The sequence below is a fragment of the Ambystoma mexicanum genome, chromosome 8 (genome assembly GCF_040938575.1).
Source record: "Ambystoma mexicanum isolate Mex_15411 chromosome 8, UKY_AmexF1_1, whole genome shotgun sequence".
NCBI lineage: Eukaryota > Metazoa > Chordata > Amphibia > Caudata > Ambystomatidae > Ambystoma > Ambystoma mexicanum.
Window position 1 is genome coordinate 857,062,224 of NC_090929.1, and position 23,995 is coordinate 857,086,218.

Here is a 23,995-nt window from a genome sequence, read left to right on the forward strand (position 1 = left end):
CACTCTGCACCGTCCTTACTTTCTTGTACACACTTGTACTATTCTTGCTTCTTCATGCACACTTGCACTGCCTCTCGGTTGATTTCACCTTTTCCGTGCCCCTGGCACTTTCCTTTTGCTTCTGGTGCCTCCTGCACGCTTCTCTTGTCCTTTAGGTGCTCACTTGCACTCTCCTTTTTGTTGTTGGTTACTTGCACCCTTTTCCAACACCTTTCTGTCCTCCAGGTGCTCATTTGCATCTTTACTTTTCTTTTCGCTCCGTCAGTGCTTCTTTATACAATTTCCCCTTTTCACTTTCTCTTTCGAGTCTTTTGCACTCTTTTCAAATCACTTTGTTTCAGAAACTTTTTAACCTTCTGCTGCTTGATTTTCGCTCCATGACGCTTTATATTCTGTGCCTTTCTCCCTCTCCGCTACTGTCACACGCACACTCCTAAGTTTCTTTCTCACTGGTTTCACGAAACTCACCGGGCAGCGTCGCGTTGACCAACGGTCCCTTAAGGATACACAGGGTTGAGGTTGCGTTCTCACCACCTGCCCCTCAGACAATCTTAGGGCCAGCATAGGTTCCGAGGGAACGATCACTTTCCTGGACACCACCAGCAGGATGCAGGTAGCCTCACTCTGGCTCCTTTGAGACACGGCTCCCTCACCATGCTGCAGCCCCTCAGTTACCGGGCCAGTGTATTGACACGCTGTGGTCCTGCAGCCCTCAGCTCCTGTCAGTCTTTGCTCCTTGGCTCCTCTGGTCCAGACAGCATTCCCACCTTGCTCACTCTTGAAAAAGACCACAACTTTTATAGTTGTGAAAAGTGGAGTCCGGTGTGAGTGATAGTTAGTAAATGCCTGACTGCCTGACTCCCATTAGTGGGACAGTTTAAGTTCTTTCTATAGTCTGTTTCCCTTACTTTCCCCATGTTATTTCTGTGTGTAATATTTACTTGTCTTAGTTGACGCCTACTCGTCTCAGTATTTGTTGGAAATGGGGAGGGGGAGATTGGGGAGTTTGAAAGTACCCCTCGAAGGCTGAGGTTGGGGGTTTACTGGGAGTGGGGAAATAGCATTTTCGAATGGATTGTGTCCTCCAAAGTATCTGCTGCTTCGGAAATTTTTTGGCAGAGTGCGTCCTGCGTCGATGGCGTCGGGTAGATGTCCCCCGAAGGCCTCCTTCAATGGGCCCTCAGGACGCAGTGATCCCAATTCTCAGGCAAGATGTTGGATCTCCTTCAGATTCCGCTCAAGGTCTCACGGGATCTTCTGTGGTGGGCCAGCGAAGGGAATCTGATGAAGGGAGAGCCGTTTTGGCAACTGTGGACGGAGGTGACGGTAGTGACGGATGTTTCGCTCACAGGATGGGGGGCTCACGCCAACAAACTGACCACCAGCGGTCATTGGTCTCCGTCGGAGTCCAGACTTCACATAAATCGATTGGAGCCGAGAGTCATCAGGCTAGTCCTGAAGGCTTTTGTGCCGTTTGTGCGTGGGAAGAGTGTCCTGATCATGACGGACAACACAGTGGCCATGCATTACCTCAACAAAAAGGGGTTGTAGGGTTGCTACTGATGTGCAGGAGGTGATGCAGCTCTAGTTCTGGGCAATACAGCAGAGAATCTCACTCTTGGCAGTTCATCCTGCCAGAGAGTAGAATGCGGTGGCGGACGCTCTCAGCAGGCAGAGCGCGGTCTCCCACGAGTGGGAGTCGGCTCAGGAAGTCATTCAGGAGATCTTTGCCTTTTGGGGAACCCCTCAAGTGGATCTGATCATGACTGGTGCCAACAGGAAGTGGGAGACATATTGCTCAAGGTCATTTCCTCCGAGAAGAGCTTTAGGGGACGCGTTCGTCGTGGATTGGTGATTCCCACTTATGTACGTATTTTCTCCGGTACCCGTCATTCCTCAAGTTCTAAGGAGGTTACAGAGCTTTGGGCCCCACATGATCCTAATTGCTCCGGATTGGACCAGGCGAGCGTGGCACCCGGACCTTCTAGAAATGTCCATCTGTCCTCCGTGCCGTCTTCCCCACAGAGAGGTTCTTCTCTTACGCAAGGGGGATCTTGTTCTCCATACAAAGGTCAAGACTCTCAACCTTCACCCTTGGTTTCTGAAAGGTTGAGATATAAGAATTGGGACCTCCCAGATGACGTGATTGAGGTGTTGCTTTTGGCCAGGCGTCCGGCAACCAAATCCCTGTACCGTTGCCGAAAGTTTTGCGACTGGTGCCGAGGACACAATGTCAATCCTTTTCAGTGTTCCATTTGGATGGTTCTTTATTGCTTTCTTTGGCCCACAAAGGTCTTCTGTGGGTATCATTAAAGGTTACCTGACAGCCCTGTCTATTTTCAAGCGCTCGTCTGAAGAATGTTCTTATTTTAAGATTCCTTAGATAACCCAGTTTTTAAAAGGGCTCACGAATGTGTTCCTGCTGACCCCTTTTCAGGTGGCGGTTTGGGATCTGAATCTAGTTTTGAAATTCTTGATGGGTGCTCGGTTTGAAACTTTGCACTCTTATCCTTTGAGAATGTTGACCTTCAAGACAATTTACTTGACTGCAGTTACATCTGCTCACAGAGTGAGCAAGTTGCAGGCACTTTCGCCTAAACAACCCTTTACCGTGTTCCACGGGGATAGGGTTGTACTGAGGGTACGTCATTCCTTCCTACCCAAGGTTGTGTCCGAGTTTCATCTGAGCCGGAAGGTGGTACTTCCTGCTTTCTATCCTCCTCCTTATCCTTGTAAGGAAGAGGAGATACTCCATAGGTTGGACCCTAGGAGAGCTTTGAGCTTTTATATTACTAGGCTGTCCAGGGTCAGAGTGGACAACCAACATTTTGTGAGATACACTGGTCACCGGTTGGACCAGGCTGTTACCAAACCAACCTTGTCCAGGTGGATTATCCTCCCCATTGCTGAATGTTACAGATTGGCTGGCAAGCACCAGAATAAAAGAATAAAACATCTGCCAAGCCTTAAAAAGTACCATTTCCTGTCTGCTAAAACAGACATAAACTATATAAAAACAAGACTTTCAAGTAGTTCCTTTCACCAACAGGCAGAAGAATAAGCTGGTGAGCTGGGCTAAACTGTTCTGCATGGAGTGCTTACCACCAGAGAAATGCTAAGGCAGTCTATTTTGACATATCTTTTTGCAGGGAATTTTTTTTCAAAGTGGAATTTCTAATAGTAGCTAATAAATGATTGAGGTTCCAGATGTTCGCAACATGAAGGGTGGGAACCATCACAATACTTAAATCAATAAAGGACTCCATGGCGAAAGAGTATTTTTGTGGGCTTTCCCCAGTAAAATCCTTGCCTGGAAGTCCTCTAACCAGCTATTTATTACTACCATAGCATTCCAAATGAGCCGCAAGCTCAGTCTGACCTTGGTGAAAACACTTGGGAGCGATACCCAGTGTAAAGTTAACCCACTTTCCTACACCCAAAACAAGATTTCTTTTTTTAGTTGAGCTGTCAAATGGTAATGTATAAATATGCATTGGTCAACTCTTTGTGGAGTCAATCCTCGTTTTGAATGACGGACTGGTCCTGTTCCTGGGTCAATGCCTGGAAAGCCTACTTTAGGAGCAATTGGTTAAATTTTGGAGGTCTACGGGGATAGGTAACCTGTCCTATGCAAAGGAGCAGACCTAAGCTAGTTGATTCCAAAATGTAGTACCATATTTTTGGTCCACAGTCCCAGAAAACACTGGCAACTCAGAAGCAACTATGGAAGACTTCTGAAGAAGAAAAAAAAAGGTGGTCAAGGGAGGAGAATAAAAAGGAACATGTGAGAGTGAAGCTGCTTTCTTGTCCAAAGGAAATGAAACCACTGGTCCTCTGTGATCCCCCTCCAAGACTAGACTCGGGGTTGGCAAACAAGCTACTGTGACAGGCCAAGGACAGCAGAGATGAAGGATTCTTTGGAGGATTTGCAAATTCTCTCCTTAGTGAACTGGCCTGTGAGTCAGACTAGCCACAAATTGCTTGAAAGGCTATGAAACAGCCAGCAATAGAGGGTTTTTACGAATCACACCGAGATCCTACTTTGTCTGAATAAAATAATTATGGTGTCGGAATCAGGCCACCATGATGCAATCAACTTTCAGGTCTGTTGATATGTTGCAGCTCCTGGAGTTTTATAGACGCTTAGCCACCGGTGGATAGAGGTCTATTCCCAGGTTTACACAAACACTATTCAGCCATTCAGAGGGTGGCAGTTTTTTGTTCAAATCTTTGTGCATTATTTTTTTCATTATATTGCCATCCTTGTTTAAAGGATGAAAAAAGCTTTGTACAGACGGGGATCATATAGCTAATTACATTTTTTGAAAATGCCTAAAAGTGTAATTTGTAACCTTTGTCAAATTGCCATTGCAATGCAGATGTAATGCAATCATCCGATGTTCACACAATCTAACAACATAAAAATTGCAATGGTGAGCAGAAAAAAAATTGCACTCCCTTTCACATAAGAGAAAAATAAACTACTGCTGGGCTCTTACTGTTTTAATTTCAACCACAGTGGCAGGAGTTACTGAAAATCAGTCAAGTGGTATTTACCACACGCTGCTTTCCTAATTTTTCAGGTGGTAATAGGATCAGGATTTGCAAACACTGACTATTCATTAAGTTCACAATGAGGGCCTACGTACAAACCCATGAAGATGGAGACCTGGTATGAATGGAGATGGGGAAGAGAGGCAGAAGTGCACAGCATCACTGTGGCCTTAAGGATCACTGTCTGGGCTGCAGTGCATCGAATCTCGCTGCACACCTACGAAGTCTAATTGCACCTCCCGACATCCTCGAGCATGCATCAGTCACACACTGAAATATTGGTACCATCACATCCACATTATGTGTGCTCAGTACCAATATTTAAAGTGTCGGTTGCAACCTCAACGCAATCTTTACAGCAAGCTCTTTTGTATTGGCTGACGGTCTTATAGACTATGGTGTCTGTGGCTGCAAGGTAATACTACCATTGAGGCTGCCCAATGGATGTAAGAGACGAAAAAGAAAGTGTATTACCTGAAAAGCGTCAACAGACTGAGATTGATCAAAAGAGTATAAATGGCAAACAGAAGCATGAGAATTCATCAGTTGCAGTATTTATTGGTAGTTCACTTTAAATTATAATTGAATCATGTTGAAAAATGAAGGAATACTCATGAACCCTAATGTTAAATTCACAGAAGGGAAGTTGAGTCCTAGAGATCCTTGTTGTGATCTTGTGGTGAATTGTTTACGCTTTGTATTAAAAAACATTTTTTTTGGGATAATTTCCTTAATTTTCACAGTGAGGGGATTTTTCCCACCTTTCCTCGTTTCTCCTTAAGGTCCTAGGTATAAAGTTCCGTGATTTCCACTTGTTATGATCTTGTGGTGAATTTTGCCACTTTTTAAAAAAATATATAGTTTCCTTAATGTTAGTTTCCCTTACTGTGGAAAACACTGAACTTTATACCTAGGACCTCAAGGAGCAACAAGGAGTGAAAATAATCCCCTCACTGTGAAAATAACAGTAAGGGAAACATTAAGGAAACTATCATTAAGTGGGAAAATTCACCACAAGATCATAACAAGTGGAAATCACGGAACTTTATACTTAGGACCTTAAGCAGCAACAAGGAAAGGGGAAAAAATCCCCTCACTGTGAAAACTAAGGAAAACTAAGGACATTATCCAAAAAAATATATTTTTAAAACAAAGTGGCAAAAATTCACCACAAGATCACAACAAGGATCTCAAGGACCCAACTTCCCTTCTGTGAATTTAACATTAGGGTTCATGAGTATAACTTAATTTTTCAACATGATTCAATTATAATTTCAAGTGAACTACCAATAAATACTGCAACTGATGAATTCTCATGCTTTAGTACCAATATTTGTCTGAAACAAGCAGAACAGACTTTATGTAGGTGGGTGATCAGGATAGAGCTACAGAAGCTTCAGTGTATCAACAAGAAATTCCAGTTACTGACGTCATGATGGTCGATTCTAAACAAATCAAGAGGGTCAGTTATAAAAGAGCTCCTTAAAAGTGGCTGAATTTCGAGTCAGGACACCGAGACACTACAGAGAATAAACCTGCCAGTGGCATTGTAAAGATAGAGATACAAATTACATCTCGCCTTTCAGTAAATGCAAGTACATTCTCCAAATTGAGTTAAGATTTCAGTGATTTTACAAAGTAGACAAGTGGATTGCTGCGTAGAATTACATTTTACAGCCATGCCAGTCTAATAGTCATTTTTCTTACATTAACTAAGAGTTTCAAAACCAAAATAACTTACAGTTCTGGCTTCTTGATCCCGCTCTCAAAAGCCATGTCCCGGTATGCCTTGCAGGCCATCAGGATGCTTTCTGTTCCACCAGAGGTCACCTAAACAAAAATAAAGCTGATCAGGTAATAGTTTCAGCATAATGATAGATGCAAAGCAGTTTCCAGAAAATTGTTAAAATCTCTATTGCTTTGTGTGACTTAAGTCACGAAATCTGGCACATTTTTCTTTTTCGGAAAAAACAAACCCCATCCTGGTGGAGTTTTCAAGCATATAGGTTTGCATACACTTCCTATGCTACGCGTTGTGCACAGGCATCACGGAGCAGGTGCCCATTCTTTTCTGGCCGAGAAAACAGCTTGAAACCAGTTTACAATAGTGTTTGCAGATCATCACGGAGGATCCCAGACACTACTGCTATGAAATTGTTAAAAACTGTTACGGTGACGAAAGAAGCAGCACTCCTTTCATCAATGGGACTAAATTTTTCATCTGCCGCTTTTTCACTGGACATCAGTTACACACCGGATATAATTGGCTTCATTTTAGGAGACCATTTGGTCAGATGCTGCTGGGTGGGGTACTCGAGAAACAACCAAACCAACTGTCAAGCAATATTGAGCGCTGGCGTGTTTCTGATCTTAGGGTCCGTTGGGATGGAGTCGCCACAATGTCCACTGGGACCAGAATCACACAAAAGCAATGCCGGATAAACCCACCCAGCATCCGCCAACCAAGACCACAGTCCCTAGGAGGCATGAGGCAGCATAAGTCTTCCAACACCACGGGAGGGTACCCCAGATTTGGGTACCCCAGATTTAACGCGATGCATGAACAGTATAAGGCAATGGACTGGGGCCCCACTGAGGTAGATAGTGGAATAAAAGCTGCCACCCGCAAGGGTAAACCACAGGAGCAGCACACTAGCATGAACCACAAGAGAGGAGCAAGGCAAGGACGACACAAGGTGAGAAGGCAGCAAGGAGCAGCATGGCAGAAGAGAACAAGCTGGAAGCACCCAAGACAGGTGAACGGAGAAATGCAGAACAGAGAGGCAGGAGCGCAGCCAACAGACGTTGAGATATGCAAAGGAAGTGGTGCTCCCTTCCTTTAAACCCAGGTGTGGGAACAAGGCTGTTGTATGCTGGTTGCCAGGAAACACTGAGCAGATGTCATGCGACGCACGGCTCCAGTGTGTACAGAGGCTCTACATAATTTATAATTTAGCTTAACCCTTAAAGCGCAAAACTGCTGTATTATCAGGCCTTGCCTGCAAAGTTCCACAACAAAGCAGTGAGGGGGTAGGGGAAAGGCGCACTGCTCGGGTGCCCTTCGCTGCATACATGCGTTTATGAATTTATGTATGTCATTTTGGAAGTCAACCAATTATTGCAGTGTTTGGATACTCTTGCTCTACAACATGGAAGTTGAGGACAGAAAGGCACTCTGCGTGTGCATCCTTCTGCATACATACATTTATATATTTATGTATGTCATTTGGTACACTTAATTTACATCCCTGCTGCCTGAATATTTTCACTCACATACTGGAACCCTAAATGCTCCACTTATACAGGCTAAGTTTCTCTCATGGCTGCTTGTCAGATTGACGTAATAATGGGACCAGGTGGGTGCCTGGTACTGGCGTTACCCTTTCTGCCTGCTCGGCAGTAGCAGTGTCTGCCTGCTCGGCAGTGTATTGCTATTGACCTGGTATTGTTAACACCTTCTGCCTGCTTGGCAGTGACTGCCTGGGGTTGCTACATTTGTCAGACGCTGCACCTAAAGGTGCTCCCAGAAAATAGGTCAGAGTTTTGTGTCCCACGATTCCATGCATGTGCTGCTCATGAACAATAAAACCTATAGGCTTGACAATGTGTAGTACCTCAGCTCAGCTAAGGGAAAGGAAGCTTGCCTGGCGGAATAGAGACATGCCTGACTTCACCATGGTTTCACATGTCACGTCTCATTGGTGGAGCCGTCATAAGCTTTGTGAGTTCTGGAATACAGAACTCGAGTTGAAGGACAACAGTTATTTGAATCTGATGGCTTGAGCAGACTCCCTCCTCTTTCCCTACTTATAATACTGATGTATTTCGTATATAATAAATATATTTATAAGCCATTATAACTTACTTTGTGTATTGTCCATTTCCCCATCGTGATACTACAATTGGCTATGAGGATTACTTCATCAGCGATCTGCCGGCTGTTAACACTGAGCTGCTCTGCTCATGCCCGAGCGTTGCAGTGGCCCCGTGCGTGTCTCCGGAAGGTAACGCGCTCTGCCCCAAGTGATTCAATCATCCTGTCCATACCGGCATATTCGTTGCGCACGATTGCTTTCATGCGCATCCACAGGGCTGGTTACTCCGTTACTTCCTATGTTGCCGTGCGCGCATGCGCTGTGCTCTACTTTCCGAGGATCGCAGCGGCGACGCCTTTTAAAGGAACACACGTTTCACTAATACTCGGCAGCATTGCCATAAGCAGATCTATACATTTTGCTACTGCTCGCAGGCAGGTTTTATTGGCAGTCCCTGCATACGAGGTCCTACAGAGAGCATACACGCTTGCAATCTGCATACTCAGTGCATAATTGATGAACAATACTGGACAGAAATTTGCGCATGAACTTAAACAGGCTGCAATACTCACAGACTCCATTCTTTTACTTCTAATCCAATGCAATTGCCACGGCAGTCTCAGAATATGCAATATCAATATCAAAGACTGTGTGGAGCACATTAATGGACAAGTAGTATGCACCATTTCTAAAGACTTTAATATAATTATTCGTCAACAACTTACCATATTGCATCATGGCTTTTAGCAGTGTTCCCCCGCCTGCGTTTTTTATGCCAAGTACCGATGAACCTAGCATTCCATGGAAGAGATGGATAAAATCATTTGAGCATTATGCTGAAGTGGTCTGTGGCCCAAATTGTAGTGCAGAAAAAAGAAGATCATTGCTGCTGCATTATTTGGGACCAGCTGGGCATGAGAAGTATGAAACCCTGCCGGAACTGTCAATGGATGAAAGTGTTGATATCAATGAATATCAGGGTGCTGTCAAGAAGATTGACAAACACTTTGAAAAGAAAATAAGCATTATTTTAGAGAGGTACAAATTTGGGAAAAGAACACAAGAGGAGGGAGAAAGTGTTGAAAAATTCATTACCGCTCTGAGAAAATTGTCCAAGTAATGTAATTTCAATGAGCAGCTTGATGAGAGGCTGAGGGACCAGTTCATGCTGGAATGCCGCAGTGCCAAAGTAAGAGAAAAACTTTGGTCAGAAAATGACCCACGTTTGGACACAGTACTTCGCGTGGCGAAGGAAGTGGAACATACGGAGGAATGTGTCAAAGAATTGGAAAATAAAATGAAACATGTGCAAATTGAAAATTGTAATAGTAAGTCTGTCAAAGGATTCAGTAACACTGCTGAAGGAAATGAGTTCATATCTATGGTCAACAATGTTTGTCAGACGAAAGGTACCCAATAAACAATATGGAACATCACAACCTGATAAAGGGAAACACAAGTCTAGTTATAAAGGAGCTGCTAGTGATCATAACAGAATAAATAGTCCTGACAAGCAATCCATAAACTCTAAAAAGAGACGCCAAGGAAGGTGTTACAGATGCGACAGTGTCAATCACTGGGCTAATGATCCAGAATGCCCGGCTTTGAAGATCATTTGCAGCAAAGGCAGAGGCAGAGGTCATTATTCAAAGCGCTGCAGATTCCGTAATACCTCTACTAATTGGATAGGGGGCAACTCAGATAGTGGCCATAGTGGTGGAGAAGAGCAAGAATGCGTATTTGCCATTACTGGGGATGATGACGAAGAATTTCTGGAGAGTCCCCAAGCCATGGTTTCGGTTGATGGTGTAGAATTAAATATGATGATTGATACCGGTGCCAAGTACCCGCTGTTGCCACGACATCTATGGAACAAGGAGAAGCATGAATATCTGCATGAGACCGATATAAACCCCAGAGTTTACGGTGGATTGAAAATTGACACCATAGGATGGTATTGTGGAAAATTGAAGTTTAAAGATAGGAGAGCTAAAGGTAAAATTTACATCACCAATGGAGGCAGGACACCGCTCCTAAGTTGGACTCATCAGAGTAAATTGGAGGTCAAGTTAGACTCTACCATTGAAGAATCAGTGTTTGCTATAAGTAATGATGGAAGTGAAATGAGTAAAGGTTGTGTCACGAATAAAGCAAACAATAGCGATATTATGCAAGCTGTTTTTCGAGATGGTGTGGGATGTCTTCAGGGCTATGTACATCAAATACAGTTGAGACCAAATCATAACCCTGTAGCCCAGAAATTGAGAAACATTCCTTTGTCCATGTGAGATGAAGTCAGAAAAGAGATAAGAAAGATGGAGGAAATGGGGATTATTGAAAGCATTGATGCTAGTGAATGGGTTTCGCCTTTTGTTGTCATAAGAAAGAAATCTGGCAAACTAAGAATTTGTGTAGATATGCGTGAATTGAAAAAGTGTGTTATTCCTGATCGACATCCTCTCCCCAACATACATGAAATAGTCTCCACAATTGGTCCTTCAAAGTTCTTTTCCACTTTGGATCTGACTTCTGCATACCACCAGATTAGAGTGCATAAGTGTTCCAGGAATCTTACTGCATTTATTACGCTGGATGGACTTTATCAATTCAAAAGGATGCCATTTGGGTTGGTGTCTGCAGCCTCGGTCTTCCAGAAGGTAATGCACAAATTGTTTGAGGGTGCAGCTGGTATGATTTGCTTCCAAGATGACATTTTGGTCCATGCCAACAGTCATAATTTGCATAATGAGAGGTTGCATTATGTATGTGAGAAATTATTTAGAGCAGGAATGACTGAGTAAGGACAAATGTAAAATCAACTGTTCCGAAATAGAGTATCTAGGACATAGGATCTCTGCTGAAGGAATTTCTCCAAGACCACAACTAGTTGACACGATCAATAAGATGCCAAGGCCGTGCAATAAGGAAGAAGTCCGTACATTTATTGAAATGGCGGAGTATTACTACAAATTTGTCAAAGACTTTGCTATTCACACTGTTCCATTACGGGAATTACTCAAGAGGAAGACTTTCGAGTGGAACGATGATTGTGAAGAAGAGTTCAATTTCATTAAAGTTGCTATGGGATCAGCTCCTGCTTTGAAGAATTTTTGCACCGACAAGAAGATAATCATCACGACTGATGCTAGTAATGTAGGCTGGTGGGCTGTTGTCACCCAAGAGAATAAAGGTTGTGAGGTTGTAATTGCTTTCGCTTCAAGGTTGCTTAAAGGGGCAGAGTTATCATATGCTGCAATCGAAAAGGAAGCATTGGCGATAAAGTGGGCAGCTGAAAAGTTCAAAAGTTTTATATGGGGAAACGAAGTTGAGTTCCGAACAGACCACAAACCACTGACTCATGTATTCATGTCAAAAGGTCTGGACAAAGTTTCTAATAGAATCAGAAGATGGGCGATGATCCTACAAGAATTCAATTACACAGTAGTATATGTTCCTGGAGTTAAGAATGTCACGGCTGACTGTCTCGCCTAACGAATATTTCAGAAATTGATGACGGAGAGGATGACATGGAAGTGGTACTAAGTATTGAGGCAGCTTCGATTTCAAAGTCTGAGTGGGACGATGCTGAGCGAGATGAGAGTCTCAAATGTTTAAAGGAGTTACTCAATTGCCAGAATTTGTTAAATAATTCAAAATTTGAAGATGCCAATTTGATTGCTTTCTGGTCCGTTGCAGATGAGTTGCATGTGCATGATAAATTTGTTATGAGAGGAGATGAAATAATTCCTCCGTCAGGCCTCAGCCAGAGGGTTCTTGAACTGGGACATGAAGGTCATCAGGGTGTTATAAAGACCAAACAAAGAATAAGGAATGACTTCTGGTAGCCAGGATGCGATTTGCAGAGTGAACGCTACATCAGGGACTGTATCCTTTGTTGTAATGATGAAAAAAGATAAGTGGGTGTGAGACAACCGATGGAATCACTGAGATTCCTAGCAAAGTATGGAAGGATGTAGGAATGGATATTTTAGGCCCATTGTGTAATAATGGAATGCAAAGGTATTGTTTGGTGATTATAGATCTCCTCACCAGGTGGGTGGAAGTGTTTATTGCATCTAGTATTACGGGGAAAACAGTAACTGATTTTCTATCTACCATCTGTGAGAGGCAAGGGTACTCGGGGAGCATTCTTTCTGATAATGGTACTCAATTTAAATCCAAGGAGGTGGCTGATTTTTGTAGTAAATATTCTATTGAGCATAGAACAAGCTCTATTTACCACCCCCAGACCAACGAGATGGTTAAACGTTTCAATAAGATATTGAAGGAGACGATCAGAATGGCTTGGTCCAATGGTATGAACTGGGAGGAAGCAGTCAGGGAAAGGGTGATCGCTCATCGCTTCACGCCACATTCCAGTACAAGTCTTTCGCCTTTCGAACTCAGTAGAGGGAGGAAGGCCAATACTAAATTGGCTCCGGTGTGGTTAGACAACAAAGGTAAGGGATTAGAGAAGGACTTGGGTACAGTACGTGACAAGATCAGAGAGGTTCAAAGGAAGAAAAAGATTGTTTTTGCTAAGAAAGTACACTGACAAGTATGATATGGCCACTGTTGTGGGTAGGTTTGTTAGGATACTACTTCCTCTTGCCCTTAGAGTGGGCCCATGTAGGTGGTCTAAGCCTATTAGAGTAGTAGAGGCATTTCGCCATGCAGTTAGAACGGAGGATGGAAGGGTCTGGAATGTTGAGAGGATTTGTGTATGCGAGGACAGCAAGTGTAACAAGAATGGCAGTGAGAACGTCAGTTTGGGTGTGAAAGGTGGAAAATGTGGGTCTGGAAGTGATATGGATGTGGGGAAGAGGAAATGTACACCTGTTAAAAACAGATCAAAAGATGGTTCCTTGTCAGTTAATTCCAGAGATTTTGGATGCAAGTCCAGATGAGGAAGACCATATCGCCTACCGAAACGGATGGAGGACTATGTGTGACTTTTCAATTTTAATTTTTTGTTCTGTCATCAGACTATTGTTTCCAGAACATTGTAAAGGAAGGGCGATGTGTAGTACCTCAGCTCAGCCAAGTGAAAGGAAGCTTGCCTGGCGGAATAGAGACATGCCTGACTTCACCATGGTTTCACGTGTCACATCTCATTGGTGGAGATGTCACAAGCTTTGTGAGTTCTGGAATACAGAACTTGAGTGAAGGACAAAAGTTATTTGAATCTGAAAGCTTGAGCAGACTCCTTCCTCTTTCCCTACTTATAATACTGATGTATCTCGTATATAATAAGACAATGCATTACTTAACGTAAAAGGATTTCTGATGGTTGTATCTGCTTAGATTCACATGCTGTGCATAGTCCGACATCCAGTGGTCACTGCGGAGTATTGCATTTTGTTTTTCGTAGGTACAAATATTACATTATATATACAAGATTTACAGCAAGAATAGTAACAGATCATAGATAATGCATGGACTGGCAGAGAGGTCAAATATACAGTATGTACAGTGGGAGGCCTGATTGCAGGTGACTGCTGTGAGAATTACAATGCGGAGGTCAGTGCATCTTGTTCATGAAGCCAACGTTTAGTTCTGTTTTTGAAGGATTGGGTGGCTGGTACATTCCTGAGATCATTAGGAAGGGCATTCCACAACTTAGCAGCCAGAACTGGGAAACTCGAGCCCCTAGCTGTCTGAAACTTGAAGCTAGGGATGGTTAATGTGTGCACCTGTGCTGATCTCAGTGGTCTAGATGCTATATGTTGTGTAAAGCGCGAGGACAAGTAAGCAGGTGCAGCATTGTTTTGTGCCTTGTGTGTTAGAACAAGTGTTTTGAGTGAAATACGGCGTGTAATGGGTAGCCAATGTAGGTTGCGCCTAGTGAAAGAAATGTGTGAGCGCCTAGGGATATTGAGGGCAGACCTAATGGCATTGTTTTGGGTGACCTGAAGTTTGTCAAGGTTTCTTTGACTAGTCCCTAAATAGAGGGCTTTACAATAGTCCATTTTAGACATGATGAGGGTTCTGGCTAGTATCAGGCAATTGTCAGTAGTGAGGAAGGGGCGACAAGCTGTGATGAGTTTACATATGTACGATGAGGCTGAGGCTACTGAATTGGTTCGTCTGTTGAGGGAGAGCGTGGAATCTAGGTAGATTCCAAGTTTTTTCGTGACGTTGGTGATTTAAATGACATTTCCATCGATAATGAAGGCGTTATATTTAGGGTCAAGTTTAGTGAGTTTGGGCTGAGAGCCTAGGATGAGTAACTCAGTTTTTTCATCATTAAGGCAGAGCCTGTGGTGTGCCATCCAGGCCTGGATGACTGAATAGACTCAGTTGAGTGCGTTGACATCAGTTACATAGTCGCCAGTGATGGGGATGAGTATCTGGGTGTCGTCAGCATAATTCATGTAAGACACCCAGATAGTCAAGAATATCAAAGAGCGGTTTAGTAAACACGTTGTACAACGTGGGCGATACGCAGGAGCCTTGCGGGACTCCGCAAGGGACATGTGCTGGATTGGCTGCGGCAGAGGTGGAAAAGACCCTCATAGATCTATTTCTATGTAAACGTGATCTGAGGAGCAATCATGTCTTCATCCTACTTAGATGCATTTGTTCTTGGGTTGCTGGTTGGTATGTATGTATACAATGCTACCATGCTATTGTACTGTTAACATTTTATTGTTGGGAGATCTGGCCTTGTTTTTTGATTGTTGGTGGCAATATGAATCCTTACTTATTGCATTCTTGAATGTGGTCACAGAACTTTCAAGTCCAGTCAAATGAAAATGATTTCTTCTAGCTTTAAATTAAACTGGCGGGGTGGTGGAAAGTCACAATTAACATGTGCAGCTCTTAGGGGAATTAAGGCATGTTTCCAACATGTGGGTCCCTCATTTCCTTTTGGATGTGAAAAGATCAGAACATTTTATTAATGTTTCAGGTCAGAAGTGCCGCAAGCACAAATGAAAAAGTGACACACAGTCTCCTCTAGCCTCATGAGCTGTCAATCACAGCCCTTTAGCTTGCCAGCAAAGTTCAAATAATAGTTCAGGTTCGCTTCACAGACGTTTCTATTCAAGGCTGCACACGCCATCAGTCCCGTAAGCTAACATGGCATGGAGGGCATACATTCTCTTGCGTCTGCTCACACTAACAGAGGACATTTTCTGCTGGTATGAAGGTGGCATTCTCCACTGGTAAGACGTGTTTTCAAGTGTCCAACATCTGTATATAGCATAATTGCCCCTCCACTGAATTGATTCCTCTACCCAAGCGGATGGAACAACCATATTGCCTACTTTCTATCATTAAGAAGAGAATTTTGTTGGGTCCAAATGTCTTTGTCCTAAGTGGACAGTGTTTATTTTACTTAAATCTTTGATGATTTCCATCTGCTTGATTAGTGCGGTTTCTTCCCTTAGTTTCCCTAGGCTGGTTCAGCGGGTATTTTATTTTTAAATGTTTTTTATTGGCATTTACGGTTATAAACAGAACCATTACAATCATGGTGTGTGTCAAATCTTGCGTTACAAATCACGTATGCCATATAGGGCATGGATAGCATTAAACAACAAACAAATAAACAAATAAGAGTGGTAACAATGACTGTCTTTTTGTCCTCTGAGTTATCGTAGTCCTTGATTCATAGTCGAACCCCAGCCTCTGCTCCATTGGGCTCTGTCTGCTCTTCATGGAACGTGACGAGGGAGTGTGTGTGTGGGATTGATGCTACAGTACATGGGTAGTGCGAGGGGTGGATTCAGGGGGGTTTGTAGCTTGTTGAGAGGATCATGTCTCTCAGAAGGGTCTTCCAGGCCCTCCAGTGTGGTGCTCGAGTCTTCCCCACCCCGGTTGTTCCCCTCCTCCCAGGCCCTAGTTTCTGCTACCGTCCATCTTTCCATCTCCTTGATCCAAGGTTCGTACCTGGGGCCTACTGGCGATTTCCAGGTATGCTTATAAATGGATTTATTACATGACTTTCACCTCCTCCTAGGTACCTGGTACGAATCCTCTGGGACATAGAATATAAACAGAAAATGTGACTATCAATATATGATCACCATTTCTTTCTGTCCAGCTTGACTATGACATGCAATGGTGTCAACATTAGCTTGTTGGGATACATATAGTTTAGTATCAGAGAGTTAACAGATGCAATTTGGTGGTGTAACACATGGTTTACTCACAACTTCTGAAATAGGCCTTTGCAAAAGAGCTTTAAACTTGCATAATAGGAAGCCTCCGGTCTGGGCACAGAATGGCTAATCCCGCTCACTGTTGTGAATGGGGGGTTTAGATTATTTCAAAGACACAGAGTCGAGTATTATCCCAGGTTTATCGTAGCTCTTTTCATACCTGAGTTATTCTGGAGTAGAGGATTGTAATTGCAAAGATACTATCGTATAATTGTCATAGGGTATTTTCCTTCCAATGGGCAGGTTTTCACACTTGTCTGGTTTCAACGTTATTGGTGTCAGGAAGTTTCTTTCCCATTGCATCAGAGGGTTTATTTTGCACCTTATATCCCTGGGATACACACTGGGTAGGTTTTTTTTCGCCTCAGAATCTTTTTCAGGTCATCAGCAGGCCATGCCTATTGAGACTATGACAAAACGACTAGTATTAAATGGCTAAGAGAGGATTAAGGTGACTTATCCAGTCAAAGGATCACATGACACCTCATAATATGTATATTGGCAAGAGAGATGCGATAATGGCGAGGGAGCAGGCCGTAGATGAGTCTGCGCAAGGTGTCTTGTTCCTTATGTTAACATAGCTACATGACTCAATCTTAATGAACTGTTCCATTTTTATAGTTCACAGAAAGTATTTTATTTCTCTTAACGGTTAATTTTTGAATGGGAGGTACCCTTTACAAAGAATATTCCTATTGGTAAATTGCCTCAACCTGTTTCTGCTATTTTTTATCCTGAGGCAGAAGATCCTCTGATGTGAAACATTTAAATGCTTGGTTTCAATGTAATGCAACACATTTGGGAAATATGGAAAGTGCCACTCATTTTCGCATTCCCTTTGCTTTGAATGTGTTTTGCTCAGCATTCATGTAGGAGTCACCTTACGTTTTAGTTACCTTTTGAATTCGGGCAGTTAATTTCCTTTACAAGTGTCTGTTCTGTTTTGTATTTTCTGGCGCACTCCCCATTTGGTTTGAATGATCCTTCACGGTATATTTTAATACACACATTCCAATCCCTGTGATCCCAGAGTGTATAATCTGTGACCTAACGGTTGCAATTTTCAACAGTTATCAGAGATGGTTAAACTTGGTGAGGTTCTCTTCGTCCCATTGAGATAGAGTCTGCTAGTAGTCTACGTCTAAAATATTTCCCACTAAGGGGCATAACTTCCTATATTCAAAGAAAGTGTAGGTCATAACTTGATCTGTTCTACAAAGCATTCCAGGAATACCAAAGGTGACAGAGGGCAAGGCTTTATATCATAATGTTACCATCAGGGGCATAGAGTACATTTTATTTGCAATATGTTTGCCTCAAACAGATTTGTCATCTCTCTGGTCAGTAGCTGCAGGAAATTATTTTCCCCCTTGAGGTGTGGTTTGCTATGCCTTATGTCCATGTTTATATATTTCATTGTCATTTCAGCATGGCATACGGATCACAGAATACCAACATTTGGATATGAGATTTTCCAAAAGGAGATGCCAGACGCCATAGCATGCCTGTGGATCTCTGCGCTTCCGTTCATGCTAGTTGGTATTGTTGAATAGATATTCATATAAATTGCCTGCAGTGTGCAGTGGTATTATTAATGTATACCTCCATATCGGAGCCCCTCAGGGTACTGCAATTCATAGACATAGTAGCAATGGTTACCAACTGTAATTTGGAAGTCAGGTTATTAAAACCTGTGCTGTCTTCTGTACATGCTACCCCCTTGTTTCTTTCCTTTCTCTCAGGTTGCAAGGGAGCAGCGGACATCATGGTTTAAAGGCACCTCTTGGATTATCAGTGGCCAACGAGTTGTCGAAAGGCCCCAAGGAAATGTCCTTGATCCTCCATACACAGCGTATGAAGGACAATGGCGGATATGAAGTTACAAGGGTGCTGGGTTACCTCTTTGCTTGGATCCTTAATGTGGGGATTGTTTCAAATAAACGCTATTCGGAGCGCTACAGAAGGACGAGAGACAACAGCCTTTTGTGTTTACGTCTGGCTGTCATTGGCTGGGTCAGATGTCATGAACCCAGCAAGTTATGGAGCCACGTTTCATGTTATCAGAAACTGTTTAATTTTATTTCCGAAAATGTCTCTTTAAATGTATAAATCTTTGTTTGCTGCTGGACGAGTGGATAAAGGAGATCTATGCATAATACTCGCCTCTGTCTCTAAAAGAATCTAAACCCCAACTCACGAAAGTGAGGAGGATTAGCCTTTCCGTTAAAGTCAGAGCATAAAGCACGGTAGTTCTGATCTGTACTTATTCTGTAAAACAATGGGTCTGTCGGTCCTTTGTACAACTAAAATTGAGTGCTGGAGATTCGCCACGTGCAAACTAGCAATCCCTGGATGACAATAGCTAGCGACAGTCGTTTGCTGGAGTTCCGAAGAAGAATGCCCCTCTGTATCTACACATAAAAGGCACAAGGTTTGCGGAAGAGAGGTCGAAGAATCTGCGGATGGCTGGGCACAAGACCAAGGCGTGAGTCAGCATCAGCTGATGGGCCTCATCATTAAAGGCGGCACTCGCTAGCCAGACTTTCGTTCACATATATCCGCGCACTTTGATTAATGTCAAATGTTTTGATCCCTATGTTTGAAGCTTTGCAGTCTTAGGCCGCTCACCCGGGAGGCACTAGTCGCTGTTGCCGAACCTTAAAATAATGCACTTACGTGAGGAAAAAAACAAGATTCCGCAGCTGTAGCAGCAGGATGGAGGCCGGGAGCTGGGACAAACAACTGCAATCTGCACAAGCAAAAAGTACTTTCAGCGCTGTTCTTTACGACGTGGCTAGGAACAGACGGCCAGAAAACATCGGTCCATGCCAAAGAAAAGCATGTAAGGCTGCGGCTGGAGAATTGTGCCCCAAAGATGGTGCAAAGTTGTAATCACTTATAAAGCTAGGGATACAGGCAGTGTGCTTACAACGAAAGCCCGACCTATTACGCTCGCGTTAAAGCAAAAGGAAATTGCTACAATCCTAGTTTGCTTCGTTTCAAATGTATGGCATGACAATGCAGTTGCTTCTGAAAAAGGAATATGTCAAGACTAGCACAATCAAATATAACCCTCATTGTTGAACGTTTATGGAAGCGTCACGCAAAAACCATCGCATGTGGGTAGCTGCCTTTCAGTTGTCCTGAATATATAAAGCAGGAAATGATTGCTTTCCTAACATTCAGAAACGTATATCTGCCTGCCAGGATCAGACTCATCCTACAAGTGTTTAGAGCCGTCTGTCGGGATTATGTAAAAGTGAGATTCTGACCCACCTAAAATTAAGAAAAACATTGTTTTTACTGTGAAAACTGATGTGGCACATTTCAAAGCAGCGACGTGTGCCAACTTCTAGTTAGCAAGTTCCAGTTCCTCCACTGATGTGGCACATTTCAAAGCAGCGACGCGTGCTAACTTCTCGTTAGCAAGTACCAGTTCCTCAAAGTTTCCTGCCGCAACACATGCATTTTAGGTGGGGGAGGGGAGATTTTTGGAGCCTTAAATAAATGTCAGTTATCTTCTGGCTTGAGGATGCTTTTGAATCTAAAAGGAGGCCTAGCGCCAATTCCTTGGTTAGAGTTGACAAAGGCACAAAACAATAGTGTTTTAGCTTTGATTTTTGCTAAAGCATCTCTTTAATCATGGTCTATGCACAGTTCTATAGTGGGGACCAGGCTTAAAGGGGGAGAGGGTTCAGAGCGCAGTCCTTTAATTGACAATGGCAGGTGCAATTATTAACTTCGATCGTCATAATCTACTTGAGAAATAATGTATAATCCTAAATCTGAGCAGCACTAAACCAGTGAATTGCACCGATGTAAAGGGAAGTTGTGGAAGACAAAGGTAGGTTGAAGGGAGGGTATGAGAGCAAGCTCTTTGTGCAACTTATTCGGAGTAACTTCTGTGATTGAGTTAGAGGAAAGAGTTGGGTTGTAGTCTGCGCTTTGAACTGAGCGAGAGAGAGTGCAAGCTACCAGAAGTGGAATGGCAAAACAAAAGACTGCTTTCGGCAATGTTCTTTCTTATGGACGTTCTTCTCACGGATTCTTCATCTAAGATAGCCATCTCCCAACGCCAGCTGCTCTTCTGAAACTTTTTCCAGCATCAGGGGGCTCGACGTCTGTTCTGTGTGAAGCCTCTAGGAGGTGGAGGGATAGGGAAAGAAGTGTGTCCTGTTAACCTCGGTTCCACCCTTTTTCCCTAGGACACAGAGGGACTGCAGAACTAAGGTGTGGTAGCTAACCTGAGAAGCAGGTAGGGAGGGTGATGAGGAATCCGTGGGAGGAACGTTCATCAACGCTCCTCCCTGAACCACCAAGCTCAGGTGTAGGGTGCTTGCTGAGGTAGTCTGGGTCGCTGCTAGATGGTCTAGACTTCCTAGAGAAACTTCCGTTCACTGCAGGCCCAGATTCAGAAGCTTTTTAATCACCAGAAACGGGTGGGGCTGGCAATCGGGGGGAAAACCTGGAACCCAATTGGCACTGCAATCAGCCTTTCCTTTTAAATGGGCGGAGAATTAGATCACATACCTTGGGGTGCACATTACCAAATTGTATAAAATTCTTATGGAAGCCAACATCCAAGCCTATCAAAAGAGACCAAAGCGCCACCCTAAAAAATTGGTTAATCCAAGAAATATTGTGGCTGGGCAGATCAATAAAAGTGACAATCGTACCGAGACTCCAGTTTGTCTTTCAGGCATTGTCAATCATCTCCGAAAGAGACCTTCTAGACCAACAGAAAGCAATAGGCCTATTCATTTTGAAAAAGAATTCCGCGTCACATACTCCTGCGGTTGAAGGGGATGTAATGTAAGACCCGCTTCCCTTTAGCTCAACTGCCATTTCTACCAAAATCGACCAGGGCCCTCTTGCTAGAATCCACCCAGTCTACTCTTACCACCTCGGATAAAGCTTGGACTCAATTGGGGGTAACACAGGACTAGGGCCTTTATCACCAGTGCTACAAATTCCAGAATTATTCCCAGGAATGACAAAAGAAGCCTTTGCATGATGGGAATCACTTGGGACCCTGCGGCTTAGGGACATGTACAAAGACTGAAGTCCGCTCACATTCATAGAATGTAAAGAAATATTTACCCTACCGGAACACTTCAGATACTTCCAAATTAGACATTGGGTGTCCAATGAGCGAGTTATTCAGGCGGGTATACGCCTCCCCTGGGGCATTGAACTCCAAGTCTTAGAGGGACAAGGTCTCTGGAAAATCTCCAGTTGCTATCGCCTGTTAGAAAAAGCTTCTGTTGAAGGCAAACGTCCATACATGGTACGATGGGAAAAAGACTTGGGAACAGAGATTCCAACAGTGTCATGGCAGAAAATATGGGCTCAGGCTCAAAAAAGCTCCAGGTGCATCATGTACAAAGAGTGTGGAAAAAAAAGTGTTACCGTTGGTATAGGACGCCGCAGAAATTACATGCGATCCAACCCGAATATCTGGAATGCTGTTGGCACGAGTGTGAGCAGTTGGGGGATCTCATACATGGTGGTGGCTATGTCCTAATATATCAAACATATTGGTTAGAAATCATATCAAGGATAAAGGATATCATGGGGTGTTTATTCCCTATGAGCCACCTTATTATGCTCCTAGGAGATGTGCCCAATGATGGTACTTTCCCTGCATCAGGTCCTGGGGCAGAGCTCATAACAGCTATTACAGGGCACATTTTTGGAAAACAACTGATGTGCCAATCCTGTCATACTGGTGGGTTAATATTTGGCAAATAGTGGCTATGGAAAAGTTGACTGCACATATTACGGAGAGCATGACTATTTTCTCGAACCTGGGCCCCATTCTTTGAATTTGTGCAAGACAAGGAACACAGGTTTTTTAGGCCACAGACCCTGAAGCACCTATTCCAAAACTAACCTACACAGTTGGGGCACCTTGGAAGGTATGGGAAGGTTCGGTGATGAATGTTGAATTGAAGTACTGTGTGTCACATAAAAGTACACTGGGACACTATGTGGAACCAATATTAATTTTATTTGTTAACCTTATTATGATTTTTTATTTGCAAATGAAAGAAGACTAGAAGTTTCGATGTTCTCATTTTGAATGTTATATTATTTCTTGTTGTTACGCTCATCGAGATTTCAATAAAAAGAAATTGGAGGAAAAAAAAGTGAATCAGAGGATCAAGAAGAATCTAGGGGAAGGAGCCCTTCTCTGGAGCAAGGACCCATATTCTTGCAGACCCTTTATGTTGAAAGCCAGTTTTTCTTCTTTTTGCAAAAATGTTTGCAAACCTTTCAACGTTAAAGCCATTTTCTGTTCACCTTAAAGTTTACTTTTAGTGTTTGGGTGAGAATAGAACTTTGGACAGGACAGCTCATTTTGGACATTCGGACACTGACAAATCCTTATTTTTTGGTTTAGGTAGGGAAAGTCTGGGTCAGAGAGGCGTTTTCCCAACCCCTTTTATTTCAATAAAAGTCTTTAACCAATAAGATGGCTAACTTGTGTCCTAGTTTCATTGCCGACTCCTCACATAGGCAAACGTGGTCCTTTCATTGGCAATCATTCAGATTACAATTACAGAGGGACTCCAACATTCATTTACACAACCAGCCATATCTGGTTTGTGCAGACAGGGGCCATGAAAATATCCAACATCCTTATACCACTCACTTTCTCATAGGAAGAAAGGAAAGCTATTGGACTCACTGGATTTTGGCACAGGGCCACCCGGTAGGTGCAGGCTGCAATCCTACTATCTTGAGGGGAATGTGTCTATTCCGGCAGTCAGACCACACTAAAACATGTGTGAGTATATCTCCCCCGCTATCTGTTTAGCTACTCAACACAGAACAGGAAGTGATGGGGTTTGGGCCCAAGTAAGCCTCAAAGTTTCTACTAAGAAACCAGTTTCGCCCTCATCCTCCTGCATTTGATATTAAACCTATCTGCCACGCTCCTGGTAACTGCTGGGTTTGGTCATCATAAGGGAGTTGTTGCTCATCTGGTACGCCTTATTTTGACATTAAAGCTCCATTCCCTTGATAGCAGCATAGACAAGTTTCGGGTACACAATGTTGTTCTGCCCATCTATCTGCTTGGGGCCCCAAGTAGTCTGTTTTGGCAGAGTGGATGTCCTCAATAAAATATGCACCTCCATGTTTTTTATTTTCGGTTTTACCTTGTATCTCTGCATGCTGGCATCAATGTGATCCCTACAGAATGCACAGTCAGTGTTTCTTTTTATTCATCCATAGGAAACATTGTTATATATGTCGTGCACTAGTCCAATCACCCTTTCAACTTAATCTCGACTTTCTACTGCAATCCAGCATTTGTACAAACCCAGGAGGTCAAATTTGCCATATGTCCTGTTTTTTAAAGCCTCCACTGTTCTCTTTTGTGACTGAATCTATGAAGGTCCCGACTATACCATGATGAGATTTATTTACTGATGCCCCCATTTCAAAAGAGATTTG

General features: G+C 43.2%; 1 protein-coding gene across 1 annotated transcript in view; it reads right to left on the reverse strand.

The window, feature by feature from the left end:
* Window positions 1-23,995, reverse strand: part of SGPL1 (sphingosine-1-phosphate lyase 1) — a 744,463-nt gene that overhangs the window by 507,733 nt on the left and 212,735 nt on the right. Inside the window, exon 7 of the mRNA XM_069610737.1 lies at window positions 6,296-6,384. Coding sequence (XP_069466838.1) covers window positions 6,296-6,384 — 89 coding nt within the window. The remainder of the gene's footprint in view (window positions 1-6,295; window positions 6,385-23,995) is intronic.